The sequence below is a fragment of the Pongo abelii genome, chromosome 12 (genome assembly GCF_028885655.2).
Source record: "Pongo abelii isolate AG06213 chromosome 12, NHGRI_mPonAbe1-v2.0_pri, whole genome shotgun sequence".
In the NCBI taxonomy this organism is placed as follows: Eukaryota; Metazoa; Chordata; class Mammalia; order Primates; family Hominidae; genus Pongo; species Pongo abelii.
Window position 1 is genome coordinate 122,902,643 of NC_071997.2, and position 20,394 is coordinate 122,923,036.

At 44.6% G+C, this 20,394-nt stretch overlaps 1 protein-coding gene across 2 annotated transcripts in view; it reads right to left on the bottom strand.

Annotated features, from left to right (window-relative positions):
* Positions 1-2,269: 2,269 nt before the first annotated feature.
* The window catches only part of GRHL1 (grainyhead like transcription factor 1), a 50,012-nt gene continuing 31,887 nt past the window's right edge, over positions 2,270-20,394 (bottom strand). Inside the window, exons 9-16 of one of the 2 annotated variants that reach the window (XM_054545903.2) lie at positions 17,751-17,909; positions 13,267-13,354; positions 11,900-12,039; positions 10,801-10,838; positions 8,105-8,196; positions 7,675-7,760; positions 5,507-5,571; positions 2,270-3,949 (exon numbers count right to left, since the gene is read on the bottom strand). In XM_054545903.2, coding sequence (XP_054401878.1) covers positions 3,835-3,949; positions 5,507-5,571; positions 7,675-7,760; positions 8,105-8,196; positions 10,801-10,838; positions 11,900-12,039; positions 13,267-13,354; positions 17,751-17,909 — 783 coding nt within the window. In that variant the 3' untranslated portion in view covers positions 2,270-3,834. 2 annotated transcript variants of the gene reach the window in all.

Consider the following 20,394-nt stretch of genomic DNA (forward strand, 5'->3'; position numbering starts at 1 on the left):
TTCATCTCTCCCCAACCCACAGGGGTTGGTGTGGCCCCACAGGCAAACCTCCTGGGGAGAGGAGTGGAGAGAGGACCTGGAGGGCCAATAGAAGGTATGCACACAAGTATCTACAAGGTACCAGGCATTTTTTGAGCATTTGGGATTTGTCAGCAAACAAGTCAGACACAAAACCTTGCTCTGGTGGAGGGAACATTCTAGCAAAGGAAGGCAAATGATAAGCAGTAAGTACAATAATCAAGTAAAATAGATACCAAGTTAGAGAGTGATAAATGCCATGGGAAAAAATACAGCAGGTGAAGGAGGATGGAGAGTAGGGGGTGGCGGGGAACAAAGAGCTGGAGCGGGTGGAGGGCCCACGCAGCACTTGTCCTTCACCCTGGAGGGGATCTGTTACATGCCTCAGATTGCTGGTCCCCTAGAAATGTTACTGAGGCAGCCTCTGCATTTTTGCAGGGATTGTTTTCTACCCTTTGACATTCGCGTAACCTCCTAACACTGTCTGGGGAAGATGCTGCCCCCTGCTCTCCAGGTCTTTCCTGCACTCTCAGCAATGGGATGGGCTGACTGATGCCCTGTGGGCTGGAAAGGTGACCACAGTTGCTGCAGACCAGACCCCCTCACATAGTGAATGCCGGGCTGAGGAATCCAGGAGAGCCCGAGGGGGGACACTGAAGGTGTATCGTTGGCCCTGCCAGCTGCAAGTGAACTGCTTCTGATGAATTTTAACAGGCAGAAGTATTTGCTCAGAATGGCAATCCTGACACTCAGCCTTCAACTCATCTTGTTAATAATACCATCAATATCCTATGAGGCTCATAAAACGAGTCTTTCTTCTTGGAAACATGACCAAGATTGGGCAAATGTCTCCAACATGACTTTCAGCAACAGAAAACTAAGAGTCAAAGGCGTTTTTTACCCGAATGCCCACATTTGCTCTCGACATCGCGTAACCTCAGCAGGCCTAACTCTGCAGGACCTTCAGCTATGGTGTAATTTGAGGTCAGTGGCTGGAGGACTGATCCTGTCTACATGATGAGTGAAGCAGAGAGCTACTGCAGGGTTCTGAGCAGAGTCCTAATTTATATTTTAGAAGAATCATCATGGCTCCTATATTAGGAATAAAACGAAGGGGCCCAGAGATGGAAACGATGAGTCCAGTTGGGTTACTGCAAAGATCCAGGCCAGAAATCCAGGCACAGTGGCACACACCTGAGTCCCAGACAATTCCACCTACTGGTCCTGCTCTGTGGCCTACTGGTCCAAGTCCAGCCCCGACTGATTTCTGGGCTTGTAATGTCTAAAAATGCTCCCTGCTGATGTTTTGCAAGTGACTGTGTTACTTGAAGCCAGTTCCTATGATAAGCTAGTCACTTTATCATTACAGAATCATTCACTGAGCATCGACTATGTAACCAGCATTGGGTTGGGTGCCAGAGATCCAAAGCTGACTAAGACACCAAAACCTGCTCTCCAGGAAACGAGAGGCTGCGAAGAGGGCCAGCAGGTGTCTGTCAGCACTTGGAGCCGTGAGACAGCAGGGAGTGGGTGCTGGGCTGAGGAATCAGAGGTAATGGCCCTGGGGAGGCCCGGGAAGAGACGAGTTTTGAGGCAAAGGTAAGTCCCGGGAAGCCAGGGAGTGAAGGAAACTCATGGTGTGAGGAAGGGCTCCCATGGAGAGGATGCGCCGGCTGGGTCGCCAGGCTTCCTGTGTGGAGCTGGACCCTGGAACCACTGAGTGACCGGGAACCCAGGCTGCAGGAGAGTCTCGACTTTGGCCCGAGGGTTACTGTGAAAAGCGCAGATGTCCCAGGAGCCCTATCAGGGAGTTTACTTCATTAATCTGATCATGTATCCATTAAAAATATATCCTAGTGTCTATCATATTTAGGCTCTGGATTACCCTGGAATATGTTCAGGATGCCTGTTTTAGAGATTCTGATGATTTAAATATTGGTAAATTTTTTAACTAAATATTTTCTGTTAGGCTTTTAAACACTAAGAATACTAAGATTTTAGGTATGAAAGCATTTACCTTCAGCTTTAGTGGTTAAATTTTGGTACGAATTGGAAAATCATTCAGGGATCCCTGACTTAACAATTATGTGGATCATTTCAGGCATCAGTAAGGAAAAGTAAACATGAAGAAAACAACTTAAGCACACACATTAAGAAATAAGCAGAAAGTGCTAGCAATGAGATGCTTTTCAGCTCCCATGTTTTACTGAGCAATGCAAAGTCAAATTGAAAAACAGGAAATGACATATTACGAAATAGACATATAAAATTTAATCCCTTTGGTTTAAAATACATCTTCAATGATACAATTAAAAATAACACACAAGACAAAATCAATTTCATAAAAAATATAAAAGTTATATGACCCATATCCCATATCTTATCTTAGAAAACCAGCAATTTAGTTCCCATACTTCATTAGAATACTTTAACCTAAGACTGTAACTACCAGTCCATTTACATGAATGACCTAGTCTAGTTCCCTGAACCTAAAGATACCCGTGACTTTGTTATAAAATTACATATTTTAGCATTTTTATATACTTAAATGTGTACAAAATGTTCCCCTGCCACAGTAACGTATTTTTATGAATTCATGAATGTTTTCTAGAATTGTTAACATACAAGATAATCAAAGCACGAAGGCTCTGATGCGTGATAAAATAATCATTTCTCAAAACAGGAAGATGAGAACTGCATTTCGAGTTGTATCACTTGGTACGCAATACTTGCAATCTGTGTGCTGTAATTACAGTGTTTCTTCACTCTAAGTGCATCTGACTGATACTAGCATAACAAAAGACGTGATTGCAGTAGTGTTTTTCTTTTACTTCATTGGTTAAACAGTGCAGAAATCCAAATAACAACATTCTCAACAGGAAACAGAATCTCTGTCATTTGAAAAGGTTTTGCTATGCTACAGAATGACTGTGTTTGGAAAAACAGAAAAAGGTTTTTAGCGGGTTCCACTAAGCACAGTATTCTATCCGCTTGGTATACACGATCAACAATAACTTAACCTTTGTCTAGGGAAAGCCTTTAAGGTAGCTCTGACTGCATATCTTCACTATATGTACACAGACACCATATTTATATATTATATATTTATATAAGACATGTATGTACACATTTACAGACCTTCAAAAATATATTGCACTTATATACAATGCAGCTTTATCTTAACTGATTTCATACTGTAACCCATTAAAATTCTTCATGAGAAAGGCAGTTGATACGTCCAAGAAAGTTGCAAAGGAAGATTTCAGTAACATGCCCTGTTTAGTAAACATCTGGTGGAGAGTGAGAGGGTAAGGGAGAGAGGGCTCACCCCTGTACTCTTCAGGTGCGCTCCCGCTAACGTGAGGCAGTGGAGTTGTACTGAATTCAGGCAAGGGCACGAAATCCTTAAAGCCAAGCCTATCGCCTTTTCTGACTTCTGCTAGCGAGCAGGCCCACGACATTGTAGGCACAAGGCAGATATCCCGATATTTTGATAAATAACGCAGCAGATGTCCTAAAGCTTCCCAGAGACTCTGTTAACTCTTGGAATAAAGTTTTCACTTTAAATCCTGTATATATCAGGAAATTCAAACATAACGGTATATGGATTTCTCTTTCATCTGAAAAACGCCAATGCAATAGATTAAATGCTACCACCAAGCCAGATGCAGCCCCGCCTCCCACCTGCAAGGAACCCCTTCCCTCGACATAGACCTGTGCTGGCGACATGGCTGACTGGGGTTACCTGCACTTGCCAAATCATAAGATCTAGAAACACCTGCACTGAACTCCTGGGGAGCTGTGGCCCGCGGGCCTTTAGATCTCAGTCAGGGTGAGCTTGTAAGACCCCCCGGCTTCTTCAATCTGCAGCTGGAAGGTGTCCTCATTGGAGTAATGCTTCACAATGTTGTCATCCATGTTCACCAGGATCCTGGATGGGGAGGGACAAGACAAACCAACTTCACTGCCACTTGGTTCTGGAGTCAGACCTAGATTTAACTGTTAGCTCTCCCACTTACTAGTTGCAGCATGTGGGGCAAATTATTCAAATCTCCTTAAGCCTCAACTTCCTCATCTATAAAATGGGGATAATAATAGTACCCATCTTATAGGATTGTTGAGAGAATTGAGTTAGGAGGCAATCAGGCGATATATTTATATCACAGCATTTGGAAGATGAAATATACTAGCTTATTTATGATTATTATTTCCAGCATGTATTTAATAGTAGTCACTTGGTAAATGGTACTTGGCTCATACCTGTGATCCCAGCACTTTGGGACACTGAGGCAGGAGAATCACTTGAGCCCAAGAGTTTGAGACCAGCCTGGATAATATAGCAAGATCCCATTTCCACAGAAAAATTTTAAAAACTAGCTGGACATGGTGGTACGTGCCTGTAGTCCCTGCTACTTGGGAAGCTGAGGTGAAAGAATGGCCTGAGCCCAGGAGTTCAAGGGTACAGTGAGCTCTGATTGCACCACTGTACTCCAGCCTGGGCAACAGAGTGAAACCATCTCTAAACGAATAAAGCAGAAGCACATCAATAACATTAACTTACATGATGTGAAGTCACAGCCCCCTGACAAATTACACACTCCAGCAAGTGAGCCTCAAAGTTTAAATGAACTATTATCAAACAAAAAATAAAGAATACAAAAACAAGAAAATAAACAAAAATAAATTAGCTACTATTAAGTCCAACTCTTTCCACTAGAACCATCTAGAAATTTCCCATTAGAATTTAAAACTAAGCCAAAAAATTCTTATGCTAGCCACTGCTTATCCATGCCAAACATCATAGACAGACAAAAAAGAACTAAAAATACTAATTTCTGGACAAAGCAGCAACATGATATAACTTGGAAATAGGATCCTGGGCAGGAGGGTAGAGCAGGGCACGGGCTGCAGAGGCAGGAAATACCAACCACGGCCCCGAAAAGCCTCTTGAACTCTGAGCCTCAGCCGCCTGTCTATAAACTACGAACAAGTCCTGAGACCAGCTCAGAAAGAAGACGTGAAGACCAAGCGCAGCACCGTGGGACGTGCCCAACCCAGTGCCTGGCTCCAACGGGTTCGACACACGGAGGTGCTGCCCTGGCCATCCTCAGTGGCACTGGCCACACACCCTGGAGTGTGGAGCCATGGCACTGCTGCCAGGCATGTGGAGGGCAAAGAAGGTAACTTGGAGAAACAATACACAAAGATCTCCTCAAGGCAGATCAATTTTATCTAAGTAATTTCATATATAATTTAGAAAAGCCACATTCCAGCACCCAGGTTTCTTTGGCTGCTTCTGGACTGGGCACGATGCACACGTGTCACACTGGCACAGGGTGTGTGTCACTGGCACAGGGGGGTGTCACTAGCGTGCACGGTGTGGTACACTGGTGCTGGGGGGTGTCAACAGCACTGGGGGGTGCGTCACACTAGCACTGCGGGGGGCATCAGCACTTTCCGAGGTACACAGGAAGCAGTGGCTGCTTACCCCTTTTTACACTTCTTGAATATTTTCCCAATCTTGTCATGGGGAACATCATATTTGTCTGAGATCTAAAAGAGGAAAGAAAAATAATTATAAAACCCTGTATCAGGGCTTTAGAAACCAAACAACAAACATATATATATATATATATATATATATATACACACACACGCATAGTCACTCAACTTTTTGTTTTTCAAAAACGCAGACACAAAGACATGGAAAAACCCCAGCTCGTGTGCTGGGGGCCTTCACCTCTCCTCAGCCCAGCTGCCCCTCACCGTAATGAGCTTCTGGGGAGCTGTGGCTGTCTTCCTTTCGGGACATAGAAGCTATTTTTAATATTTTTAAAGAGAATGGGTGAATTGCTCCAAGGACAAACAGCTGATTCACTCTAGATCAAACGTTATACTTGTCATCCAGACCATCCTCAGGTTGGCATCACCAGCTTCACCTCAAGCCACAGAGCAAAGCTCAAGGTGGCGCTGAGAAACGGAGCCTCAGGTGGCAAACCTGCAGATCCTGCCAACCTTCCAAACACGTGTTTCAGACCAGACCCCAGCTCCGAGTTCTCACCACACAAACCCTTTTTCTTTCTGTACGAGTGGATGATAATACTTTGTGTTCTGACATGTAAGACCTGTCATGAGTTCCTTGTGAGTCATGAACAGTTATGTTGGCCCAGTAATTCTGCATCCTCTTCACTCTCCTCTTTCCCTGTAATCAGAATTTGCATTTTTTTTTTTTTTTTTTAGACGGAGTCTTGCTATGCCAGGCTGGAGTGCAGTGGTGGGATCTCAGCTCACTACAACCTCCACCTCCCTGGTTCAATTGATTCTCCTACCTCAGCCTCCCGAGTAGCTGGGATTACAGGCGCCTGCCACCAAGCCTGGCCAATTTTTGTATTTTTAGTAGGGACAGGGTTTCTCCATGTTGGCCAGGCTGGTCTCGAACTCCTGACCTCAGGTGATCCTCCTGCCTCTGCCTTCCAAAGTGCTGGGACTGCAGGTGTGAGCCACCACGCCCAGCCAGTTTGCATGATTCTTCAGACATGATGAAGGGTCATCAAAAGGCAAGAAAAGAGAAACCCAGGGGACATCCCAGGAGGCAGGAAGCGACAGTGGGAATGGCGCTGCCTGTGCTGTGGGCAGGCAGGGATGCACTGAGTGACACCCGTGGACTTGGGGCGCCTGGCTGAGAGACCGCAGAGCAGCTCCCCAAACCCACGCCCCATCTCCCTGCTTTATTAATCTTCATTGCACTCATCAGTACCTGAAAAATGACCTCAACTTCTTTGCTTATTTTGGTGTCTGTGTCTTCCTAACTAGAAAATAAACTCCATTCGGCACTGTGTCACTGACGCTCGTAACTCCAGTGCCCGCCACAGTGCCTGGCATGAAGCAAGCCCTTTATGAAGATGTGTTAAATGAATTCAACACACTACAGTCATCAGAGGGAGCTGGGGGAGATGCTTTTAGCCCAATTATGGACACACTTTGAGCTTAAAGATCTCTACGGTCTCTAGGAGACAGGCTGGTAAATATCTGCACTCAGTGCTGATGACATGCGTTTTTCCAGAGCACAGCTGGAACGGGAAATTAACACAGCAGCCTTGCATGTCTCTCCTCTCTTACTGATATCCCCACAGGGAGCATGGGGTCAGTTTATTCCAGCCTCACGCTGGGATCCTCGTAAGATGGACTTACGGCCATCACTGGTTACATGTCTACTTTCTCTGCAATAGGCTGTAGTGAGGTCTTGATACAAGTTCAGTAATTTCCTAGGATTGGGAGTTTTAAAGGTAGACTGAGGAGCCACTGTTCTTATGTATGAAGTTTTTAAGATTGTACTTGATTAAAAATCACTTTTGTTAGCTTCTAAGTGGCTTGCTAAATGGCAATCTCCTTTTAACCACATATATAAAAATTAAACTATTTCATAGGCCATCACAGATGCATTCACTTCAGTGGAACAGGTATGACTGAGTGACTATGTGAGTTAAGACCCCTGGGTGAGGATAAAATGTGGGACGCACGACGACTCGAGAAAGGTGTCAGGGATTCCAGAAGGTCTGACAAAGGATTTGGATCATCTGATAAAGTGTTTCAATGAAATCCTATGTACTTGTCATTTCATTTTGTACAAGGGATTAGAGAGTTGATCCTACTTACGGCTTCCATCAAGCCCTTCAAAGATGGGGTTTTGAGCATTAGGGCATCAAAGACTTCTTCTGACTCCTTTCGAACGTAGAGCAGCACTAATCAATTCCCAACCAGGAATAAGGAAGGGAAAAGAGAGAAAAAAAGGATACAGTTCACATGAACAAAAGAGGAAAACAGACCACGGTACCAGCTAAAATGAAAACCACATTCACATCAAGGATGACAAGCATCGGCCAATATCAGTTCTGTCTTAAGGAACACAGGTTTCAACTTCTCTGAACTTTGCTCTAAGTCCTAGCTCAAGCTAGATGTCAGTGTGATGGAAGAATTCCCAAGCAAGTGAAACTGGAAAAAATGTGCTTGAACCATTTATGCTTTTGATAGATTCTGAACTCACTTCTGATTTAAAACTCCCACTAAGAAATGGAAACCAACACACCTCTCTTTGGTTCTTCTATCCGGGCCAGCTTGGCAGAAGGAGGGACAGCAAAGTCATCTTCTGTGCTGTACGGCCCCCTTTTCAAGACAGAGCTGCAGTGATCCAAAATATGCCATTAGTGATTCAACTTAACCAGCTGCATCAACATAAGGTGTTTTAGAGCCTGTCACGGAACTAGATTTAAAATGACTTTCATTCTTTATCCGGTCCAGCTTCCTTATTTGTGAATGAAAAATCAGGCTGAAGGAAGATCCTGACTCCAGGGCTCATGGATATTTACAGGCAGACATGGGACCACACTCAGGTTCCCTGCAGGTATCTGCACTCTCATTAGATAAAGCTGCCTTCTCGAAAATGAGGTGCTTTGGTTTTTTTTGTGTGTGTGTGTGAGACAGGGTCTCATTCTGTTGCTCAGGCTGGAGTGCAGTGGTGCAATCATGGATCACGGCTCACTGCAGCCTCAACCGCCCAGGCCCAAGCAATCCTTCCACCTCAGCCTCCCAAGTGGCGCACACCACCACACCCAACTAATTTTTTTATTTTTGTAGAGATGGGTTCTCCGTATGTTGCCCAGGATGTTCTCAAATTCCTGGGGTCAAGCGATCTTCCTACCTTGGCCTCCCAAAGTGCTGGAATTATCGGCGTGAGCCACCACACCTGGCTGTCGGGTGCTTCTTTTCAGGAAACACTCTATGGAGGAGGTAGGATCTGAGGTAACCTTGTACAGGCAGTGACAAAGGAGATGATGTTTCAAAACACTAAGGAAGTGTGAGCAGGAAAACGCAGGGCCAGCCTGGCTCAAATAGAATGGCCCACAGGAAGCCATATCTAGAAATTTTGGGAAGCTGACTCTACTGTGAGTGTCCTGATCGTTCAGCTCTAAGGAATTAAATTTTACATGGCAGAGGAGAGGGAATATTTGAAAGTTCTGTGAGACCGAGTGTGGTACCCAAAGTGTGCAGTCAAGACTGGAGGGGAACCCAGGACCTTCGAGCAGAAAAACCAGGGGAAGGAGGCTGGTATAATCCGAGCACAGGAGTCCACGGGTTTAAAATATGGTGGTGTCACGGAAGCCAAAAGGTAAGAACAGACGAAGGAGAGTCTGAGGAGAGAAAAACTCAGATCGAACGAACGCCTGGCTACCAGGGGCACCCGGCATGGAGGGTCCAGCAGGTGGTGTCACGGCAAGCAAGAGAAGAGGTAAATAACTGAAAGTGAAGGGAGGGAGTGCTGGATTTGGAGCAGAATGGCCACTTCAGGAGCAGGGGCTGAGCCTCCGAGACTCTGCCATCTCAGTTCCTAGCACACAGCAGCCGTCTAGTGAAAGTGCCTGCAGGACTCAAGCCTGAAACACTAAGAATCAAAGGGGCAGTGCAGGCCTCGCCTTCAAAGAGAGGCACGATGGGTAACGTGTGGGGCATGAATGTCCCCAGTATGACGGTTTAAGCCCTGTGAATGGATGGAAGATGAGGGAAGAGGGATGCTGACGAATGAACTTCCCATGGAAATCTTGGCTCTCTCCATCAGGATGCACCTTTCTGAGGGTAGATAACAGAAAGAGGGAGGCTGAGGCGGGAGGATTGCCTGAGACCAGGATCTCTACAATAATAATAATCATCATCATCATCATTAGATGGGTGTGGTGGCATGTGCCTGTAGTCCCACCTACTCAGGAGTCTGAGGCAGGAGGATCACTTGAGCCCAAAAGCTCAAGGCTGCAGTGAGCTGTGATTGCACCCCTGCACTCCTACATGGGCCTCAGAGCAAGACCCTGTCTCTAAAAGTAAAATGAAATAAAAACAAAAAGAATCTTTGCCTTGTTGAAAAAGTCCCAGAGCCATCAAGAAGGTTCTGATGGCCCAAAGAGGGGTAGTGTCAGCCCCCCTCCACTAGGCAGCATGAGTAGGGGGCTGCCCGGCACAGGAAGGCAGAGCCCAATTCTGGGACAACCTGAGCATCGAAGTAAATGACTAATGAATGACAGCTTATTGAATAAAACAGGAAACCATGAGTTCATACTGATAGCAATAAATGAATGAGTAAACTGAAAGTTTGATGGGGAATGAGATATTTACAAAGCTACAATGCACCTCCCCAGACAACACTTATTATAAAAGGAGCCACTTTGCAGTGGAGAAGCTGGCGGATACCAGCTTAATCATGTGACCAAAGAACACCACTAGTAACAGATAAACTGACATCAAGCGCCATCTGCTAGGACACACGGAGAACCCAGCCTGGCCTCTACGACATCCCTGCCAGGCCTGGAATCTAACCATGAGAGAGCAGCAGACACACGCCAACTGAGAAGAGTCTATAAAACAGCTGGTTGTAATCTTCAAAAATATTTGGTCAGAAAAGTTAAGGAGTGGCTTAGTTCTAGACTGAAGAAGATTAACAAACATGACAACCAACTACAATGTGTGATCCTGAACTGGATCCTTTTTTGCTATAAAGGACGTTATTGGTGCTCATGTAGCAATGTGAGTATTCTAATCTTGATTGTGACGCAGGAGGATGTCCTTGTTGGTGGGAAATAGATACCACGATATTCAGGAGTGATGGACCACCAGGTTGGCAACTTATCCTTGCTGGCTCAGGGAAAAATGAGTTCTTTGTACTGTACTTGCAGTTTTTCTACAAGTTTGAGATTGTTTCCATTATTAAAACAAAACAAAACAAAACATAAATCTTACCCTTCACCCTCCAATTCTTCAGAGGCAATGGGAAGGACCTAAGACCAAAGGAATAGATTGCTTTTCAAATGTATGCTCAAAATGTTTGACCATAAATGAATTATTCCTAAAATGGAAATAATTTTGAATTTGACCAATCTAATATAAAATCCTTTAGCCTTAGTTTTCAATAACAGATTCTTACAGATGTCTTGAACTCCTCTAACTCAGTGGTTGGGCCAAATCTGGTCTAAAGCCAGTTTATGTAAATAAAGTCTTTACTGAAACAAAGCCATGCTCATTCATTCACATGCTGCTTATGGCCACATGTGCACTAGTGCGGCGGGGCTGAGCAGCACAGTGGAGACCACGGGGTCCCAAAAGCCGAAAACCTTTACTGCCCAGTCCTTCACAAAAACAGTGTGCTAACCCCTGCTCACCTCCAGCTTCCCATTAGAAACTAAACGTACTGGCCACGGCCCCAAGAACTCTGAGAAATCTTTAGTCCTTATACATCTGTCCACAAAGTGCGTGAAAGACTGTCTTTTTGATATTTATTTGCACTCAGCATAAAACCATGCTTCATTCTACTGAAGTTCCTATCTCTTGTAAGCCTTTGCCACAAAACAGGCCGTGACTGTTTTTTAAAATTTAGCTTTAGTTGCCAAGACATGGCCATTGGTAACTACACGTGGCAAGGACGGCTCAGTAACTGGAACTGTGAGAAAAGCCTTTGGATGTTCTTATGTTATGAGAGCTCCTTAACCTAGGTATTCCCCCCAAGTTAAATTTAAAAAGATCACAGGCTCAAACTCCAAATTATGCTACTATTCTAGAATCTTTGAAATGAGCTAGGATATGTAGGTATGAAGAATGAACGAGTGAATGAATGAATACAAACAGAATAAAGCTGATGGGGTACACTGCACCTTCAAATCAACGATGCTTACCATTTTTATTGCACGGGCATCATGTCACCCCAGCAGAATATTCCAAAGAGCTGACTAACTGGTCAAACCTCACTCAATTTTGGCTTCTATTTCCCATGAATAATGCCAAAGAATTGCCTTTTGCCATGCCTTCCTTCCTGGTAACCTCCCCTGGGATCCTGGTTACCTACATGAGTGCCCCGCTGCAGGCTGGCAAAGTGCACGTCAGGAATGAAGAGAACAGGCTGAGTATCGAGATCAATGAAGGGTTTGAAAACCGTGATATCCATTCGCTTGTGAGAGGGAAGCAGTGGCACTTTAACATCAGAAACTGAAAAGAAGAAAAAAAAATTAAAAAAGAGGAAGCCAAGGTCAAAGGATTACATACAGACTGGATGCAGGCCACGGAGTGCTCGCCTCTGCATAAGACACTCCAAGTGTAGCACTCTGTAAGATACGACAGGGCATGCTGCCTGCCTAAGAATCCCAGTTTATATGTAAAGGAATTTATTGTGTGTATTTCCACTAAAATCAACTGAATGTCTTATCAAATCAAAAGGGAAAAGGTATCTTCAAACACACACAGACACATATCCACAGAAGATCTGCGACAGAGGCAGAGCGTATTTAGTTTTCATTGGAAAGGCTAAAATTTATAATTGTGTAAACATAATTTGGAAGAAATTTCACCTCAGCTGTCCTCATTAAATAATTTACATTCCAACACTCATGGACCCATTGACTTCAGAACATATCAAGAAACTCGACAATGAGGTGAAGTGTAAGCATGCCCATCCAATTTTTAATTTAGTTAGTTAGAGACTCCATCTTCCCCAGTGATCTGGCCCTGAAGTACTCAGTAATGAGGTCTCCTAGTTAGTCAGCTGCTCTCTGAAGTGTCACTGGGAGTTTGCACTTTGATACCAGTAGGAGAATCCTGACTAAGGTGTTGCAGGGCAAATGTCTGCTGAGCCAGACAGACCATTCAAAAGAGCGTGCCAGAAGCCCATGTACTACAGATGGGACCCTACAGGCACAGAGCAGCACTTTCTTCATTTCAGATACAAGATTTTGTGAATATGAATACTGGTCACAATTAAGAAAAAAAAAGAAAACAAAGCTTTCCTGGTGAAATGTCCAAACAGAAGCCCTATAGATTCTGCAAATATTAAAATACTATACTTTAGATACAAAATATGATCCTACTTGGAGTTAAGACATCTTGAATTCTCAAGACCATTATTATCACTTTAAAAAATCTAGACAAGTCCCAATTTTAACAGTGATTCATGCAGAACGTGTTGTCATTTTTCAAGACTGGAAACAGGAGTCTGAACTAGAACTGACAGCCAAAAATGCTGAGGTCGGGAAAACCCGGGGATCTATCCTGTAGTCCCCAGGAAAACCCCCCGGCTGAGCTGGCATCTGCTGCTGATCTGAGGAAGAGGCAGTGCCACACTGCAGAACAGGAAGAACACCCACTATCTTCTGCGTGCAAACTCCAGCCACCATTCTCAACGGAAAAGGTCTGAAGCTTGCCAGGAACATTTCTACTTACAGGCACTCAACTGGGAGCTGGGGTCAGGACACTTGCCTTTTCTTTTGCTTTGCTTTCGTTCTTCATCCCTGATTTTCCGCTCAGCTCCCTGTAGGTTAAGAGAAGACAAGATATGATTCTGTTTTCCAATCTTCTTTAAAATATTTAACTCTTATCCTGACCAATGGAGGAAGAAACCTTTCTCCCTTCTCTGGACAGGAACTCCATTACTTACTATATTCATGAGGCTTATCATAGTAGTTTCTTCTAAAAAGATTAATCTTAAAATTATTTTTAATTCTATGAAATCACAGGGAACAACATTTATTTGAAAAACAAATAAAGCAAAATTCCGGCCAGGAGTGGTAGCTCATGCCTGTAATCTCAGCACTTTGGGAGGCCGAGGTGGGTGGATCATTTGAGGTCAGTTCGAGACCAGCCTGGCCAACATGGTGAAACCCCGTCTCTACTAAAAATACAAAAATTAGCCAGGCGTGGTAGCAGGTGCCTGTAGTCCCAGCTACTTGGGAGGCTGAGGCAGGAGAACTGCTTGAACCCCTGAGAGGTGGAGGTTTCAGTGAGCTGAGATCACACCACTGCACTCCAGCCTGGGTGACAAAGCGAAACTCTGTCTCAAAAAAAAAAGCAAAATTTCTGTTTATAATGGATGTGATCGTGTTAAATGAAAGCTGAGAAAATCTGTGAGTGTACCACATGCCTGCAAAGACACAAGGGTATTTTCCCTTTGTCCAGTAGGAAAATGAAAGAAAAAACCCAAGTTGGCCCTACTCTTGAGTATACTCTCCTATATGGCCAAGGTTATCACTGAAAGCTGTGACTCAGTCCAAGGGCCTAGCATCAACCATGTGGCAGATCTGACCAAGCAGAATTCACAAAGTGAAGATGGAACTAGAAATCTGCATCATTACTTAAAAGAGAAAAAGTGGGCTGGGCACTGGGCACGGTGGCTCACACTTGTAATCCCAGCACTTTGGGAGGCCAAGGTGGGTGGATCACTTGAGGCCAGGAGTTCACGACCAGCCTGGCCAACATGGGAAACCCTGTCTCCACTAAAAATACAAAAAATTTAGCCGGGCGTGGTGATGCATGCCTGTAATCCCAGCTACTCGGGAGGCTGAGGCAGGAGAATCAGTTGAACCCGGGAGGCGGAGATTGCAGTGAGCCGGGATCGCACCACTGTACTCCAGTCTGGGCGACAGAGTAAGACTCCCTCAAAGAAAAAAGAGAAAAAGTGTACTCAGAGTCCTAGAAAAAGACACTCATGTACTCTGTATATCAACTGCGCAAAGACCGATAGTACCATGCAGCTGAACCCACAACAACAATGTTCAAAAGAACCATATTAGTAACAAACACAACCCAAAATCAGGCACTGAAGCATATTTAAAAACACTACATTTAATCATTTTGCTTGACTTATTGGAATTAATTTCTGGATGGTACAGATTTCTTTACATAGTGCTCCAGTTAAGGATGAACTGGTGGCTTATTTTTCTGTTAAATAAATTTGCTGATAGCAAAAAGAGGCAATAAAAATCCCACTGATCTTAGCATTATTATATAATAAAGACCACATTTTAAAAACAGAATATAAAACCACCTTCTGCCTTTTCTAGAAGGTGATAGCATACTAACATAGTAAATATACAACCTGCTTATAAAAATTGCTATGTAACATTGACAAAACAGTCCCTCCTTGACACAGAAAAACAGGTAAATATCCCCAATCTCCTAGCCATTATAGTATGACCCAGTTGGTCTGGGTCTCTCTGTCCCTTCTAACAAGTCTAACCATAACTTCATTCTGATGATAAACACCACCCTCCTCCAAAAGGTGGAGGACTACAAAATAGGACTGTCCCTCCTTATTTATCTGTGTATCTATAAAGAATAAGGCACTTCTGCTTCTACATAACATGGAGTAACACAGATCAGATTTACCCTCCACCCTGAAACAACAACAAAAACCAGACGAAATGCAGAAACAAGAACGAGAAGGCCCTGACCAGCAGGCAACTAAAGAACAGTGATCCCTGGGAGACCGGAACCCGTGGCAGGTCCTCAAACCACGCTGGCTGCTGCCTTCAGAGTTCCCAGGCCATGGCATGGGAATTCTCGTGTATTCTCAATCCAGGTGCCCAGGGTTGAGGAGACAGAGCTGGAAGTCCACAGAGACCAAGGCAGCAGGAAAAAATACCAAAGAAGAAAGAGCTCCGAGATCTTCAGTGAGCCCCACTCCAGTACGTGGCCAGGTACCAACAGGTACACAGGTACCAGGAAGCTGCCCAAGGCTGGGGGTCAGGGTTGGGAACTGACATCCGAAAAGATTAGAGAAACAGTGCCCGAAACTCACACAGAGCCAGAAACAGTACCTGTTCCCACCATATGGGGTGGACTGGAAATCCTTGTCATGAGGATTATTACAAGGAAATAATATGACTGGAAAAACTTGTAATGAACAGGGCACTTGGTAGAATATTCAGAAAAATCCTGCTCAGGAGCACAGAATGACTAGCCTTACATTGAGCACAGCTCCAGATCTGCCTATCAAATCAACGAGCAAATGGTTTCCAAGCAACTTAACCAGATTTCAGGACAAAATTCAAGGAGATTCACAATAATACAAAAATGTCGAGCACCCAGGAAAGTGAAAATCACCAAAATGCCACACAAAGAGTAAACATCATCCAAAAAATCCAAAAAAGGCCTCAGGCTCATTCACTGTGCTCAGCCACTGCGCTTTGTGTACCTGATGCAAAAGCCAGGGTGACAGACCAGGCCTCTGACAGCAAACATACTTCCAGTTACCTAGCCCCTTCTAAAAATCTCAATAAAAGACAAGCTCCCTTAATAGGATGAAAAGAACTGCCCCCGTCCCCTGCCAAAAATAGGTCCAATATTTTTGAGTAGGAAAAACTCAAGATCTTGCTGTCTTAGTTCAATGGAACGTCCACTCATCCACGGTTGCTCCCCAGTTCCGAGCCAGCACAAACTTTCCGTTCAAGACTCGACGCACCTTCCAGACTCTCCCTGCATCGAATCCAGCTCAGCCCCCTGGCTCTGCACTGGGCAAAAGTAAGCCTCTCTTCTCCAGATAAAAAAGAGCCACACCAGGGAAACCAGGTCATGCACAGATCCCTCTGGGCCCTGCACTTTCTCTTCTTGCCTCCTTGTGGCTGTAGAGAAGAATCCGCACCTCTCCTTCCCCATGCTTATTGAAGGGCCTTTGGGGAAGAGGGCTGTGAAGGCACAGCACTTTGTGATTCAGCCACTCGGACACAGCTAAAGAAGAGCTCCCGTGCAGGGGTGACTGCCTACACTTCCAGCAGCTGGGCTCAGAGGGTCCTGTGTGCACCTCCTTTACTTATCAGACATGCCCAACAAAACGTACTTATCAACCCTTCTAATCTTTCAGTTAAAACATAATTTTAAAAATCGCTACATAATGTGTCTTTGCAAGGCCAAAACAATAATTAAAAGCTATTTTAGGCCAGGCATGGTGGCTCACACCTGTAATCCCAGCACTTTGGGAAGCCAAGGTGGGCGGATCACATGAGGCCAGGAATTCAAGACCAGCCTGGCCAACCTGGTGAAACCCTATCTCTGTACAAAAATTAGCCAGGCGTGGTGGGTGTGCATCTGTAATCCTAGCTACTGGACAGGCTGAGGCACAAGAATCGTTTGAACCCGGGAGGCAGAGGCTGCAGTAAGCAGAGACTGCGCCACTGCACTCCAGCATGGGCAACAGCACCAGACTCTGTCTCAAAAAAAAAAAAAAAGCTGTTTTACATTTTGGGAAGCCAAGATGGGAGGGTCACTTGAGGCCAGGAGTTCAAGACCAGCCTGGGCAACATGGCAGGACCCCATCTCCACAAAAAAATTTAAAAATTAGCTGGGTGTGATGGTATGTGCCTGTAGGCCCAACTACTCAGGAGACTGAGTTTGGGGGACCGCTTGAGCCCAGGAGGTTGAGGCTACAGTGAGCAGTGATTGCACCACTAAATTCCAGCCTGGATGACAGAGTGAGACCTCATCTCTGATAAAGGCTGGGCGCAGTGGCTCACACCTGTAATCCTAGCACTGTGGGAGGCTGAGGTGGGCAGATTACCTGAGCTCAGGAGTTGGAGACCAGCCTGAGCAACATGGTGAAACCCTGTCTCTACTAAAAATACAAAAAACTAGCCGGGCGTGGTGGTGTGCACCCGTAATCCCAACTACTGGGGAGGCTGAGGCACGAGAATTGCTTGAACCCAGGAGGCAGAGGTTGCAGTGAGCCGAGATTGCACCACTGCACTCCAGCCTGGGTGACAGAGCAAGACTCTGTCTCAAAAATAAATAAATAAATTAATTAATAAAAATAATTTTAAAAGTTATTCTGTATTAGCAGCTATATTCTCATTTTGACATTAAATATTAAAGAGACCCTGGTCTTTTTCCATGAGTGTGTCTCAAACACTTGTTCCAAGCATCCCTGCCGACCTTACCTTGTCACAGAACACCTTGATCTGGCAGTAGGCCCGGTGCACAGGCTTGTTGCTGCGGTTGTTGTAACTATAGGTATCAATTTGAATGTTAAGAGGCAACCCCTTCACTCCCTTCTGGGAAGAGAAATCTGTGCTTAAGCAGTTCACAGAGATGAAAACCTGCAAAGGGAAGAGAAGGTTCCATAAGCAACAGGCACCAAGTCAAACCTAGCACAGCTCATGAAAATATTAACATCACTGAAATTACTCAAGTCTATTTTAAATGAGAAGCTCAGCATCTCATTTTTTAAAAAAGGGTTTTTAAAAAGAGGTGATCAGGGGTTTATTTTAAAACTGCTTTTGGTCATAGAAATAGCAGACCTTAAAGGGGAGGAAGTCAGCAGCTCTGAACCTCTGCTCATGTTCCCTTCCAGAATCCGTATTTAATATCAGCTACGACAGGGGAAGAGGCTGGTTAGCTTTCCTGATATCATTTTCCAAAGTTACCAGTAGCATAGCTCCCTCTGCAGCTGTTCTGTAACTTAGTAAAAAACTTCCTGGGAATCCACCCATATTTGCGTTGACACCACCTCTTAGGATAACCTGTAGTACTCTGTGTCCTCATATTTTAGAACTTATGACATCAGTGTTCCTCTAATCCACAATTTTTATAAGATTCCAATAAAGTTCTCTCTCAATCTTTGCCCATGCAGACTTAACAGTCCTCATTTCTTTCCAGTTTGTTCTTATTAATCTTTTGGTTATCAAATCACATTGGGCCCAGTCTTCAAGGGATGATTTGTAATTTACAATTATTTCCATACTCCTTTCTAGGTATGGAAATATCAGTGCAAGCGTCTTTTATTTAAACATAACTGGATTCTTTACATGCCCAGATTAAACCTAAGACAAAAGTGGTAATGTTTGTTAACAGGCTGAGAACTTAACGATCACTAAACACTCAGGAATGTGTTCCTCATTCAAGAAGTTCCGCACAGATGTGGTCAAAACTCCCTAGAATAACCCGGGAAGATGTTATGCTGGTGGGTGTATTTCCATGAGAGAAAAGAAGAATCCAATTCCTTAAGCAACAGTTCTACTATTCAATCATGAAATTACTTCAGAGAAACAGTCTAAACCAGACTTTGAGCTTCTCAACCCACAGTTTCAAAAGTCTGCTTTCCTATCAGTGCCCAAGCCACCACTTCCCACAGGAGCATTTTTTTTTTTTTTTTTCTTGAGACAGTCTGGCTCTGTCGCCCAGGCTGGAGTGTGGTGGTGTGATCTCAGCTCACTGCAACCTTTGCCTTCTGGATTCAAGCCATGCTCCCACCTCAGCCTTCCAACTAGCTGGCATCACAGGTGTGCACCACCACGCCCAGGTAATTTTTGTATTTTTTTTTTTTTTTAGAGACAGGGTTCCACTACGTTGCCCAGGCTGGTCTCGAACTCCTGAGCTCAAGTGATCCTACCATCTTGGCCTCCCAAAGTGCTGGGATTACAGGCAGGAGCTACCACACCCAGCCCACAAGAACAATATTTAAAGATGACTTCCAAGTGCAGTAGGTTAGCACCGGCTACACTCACTCCAGCTGCTAGCATGTGCCTGAGCGATGCACTAAGCCAGCGAGAACCCATCCAGGGGGATCCCCCACCTTCGAAATGGAAGGCAGAAGATGTCACACCCTTCTCTCCTCTCCTGGGCTCCAGTTATCTCCCAGCAAATTTTCTCAAAAGTTAAAATAAGCTGAGTCACATTATGAATATGACACCGGAAGCTGCTACTTAAGAGGAACCCAGTGTACAGCAAATAAACATGTGCCATTTCCCCACTATTTTTATCACTGTGGATTTTTAAAATGTTTTTGAGCTCCCTTTCAACTAGTTTTAGAATTTATTGCGGATGCATGTGCACCACATAGTGGACATTATTGGAATTACAGTTTTTAAAACTAAGACTGGCCCATTTCAGACCCAACCCGGTGAGCTGACAGGGGAAGATTCCTTCTAGCCCCTGGGTCAACAACCAAGAATGGGTCCACCACGAGCAGCACTGGGTGTCACTGGCTGAACTAGGGCAGATGGGGAGAAATTTAAGTTATAATGGGGTTGGGGGGCAGCTATAATAACTTTTTTTTTTTGAGATGGAGTTTTGCTCTTGTTGCCCAGGCTGGAGTGCAATGGCGCAATCTCGGCTCACTGCAACCCTGCAACCTCCGCCTCCTGGGTTGAAGTGATTCTCCTGCCCCAGCCTCCTGAGTAGCCGGGATTACAGGCTTGCACCACCACACCTGGCTAATTTTGTATTTTTAGTAGAGACAGGGTTTCACTATATTGGCCAGGCTGGTCTCGAACTCCTGACCTCATGATCCGCCCACCTCGGCCTCCCAAAGTGCTCAGATTACAGGTGTGAGTCACCGCTCCCGGCCACATTTTTTTTTTAAACACTTCAAGTACAATCTATAAATCCACAAATCAGAGGTAAGGAGAGTCTGTGGAATGCATTCAGGTTTAAAAAAAAAAAAAAAAGTCCATGCAAACAACTAAGCAAAATAACCAAACCACCATATATTTTTCAATTTACAACCAAATGGAAAATCCGAATTTTTTCTGTCATTCTAGGCCAAGTGGCTCAATTCCTAGTTCAAAAACAGCTGCCTGGGAA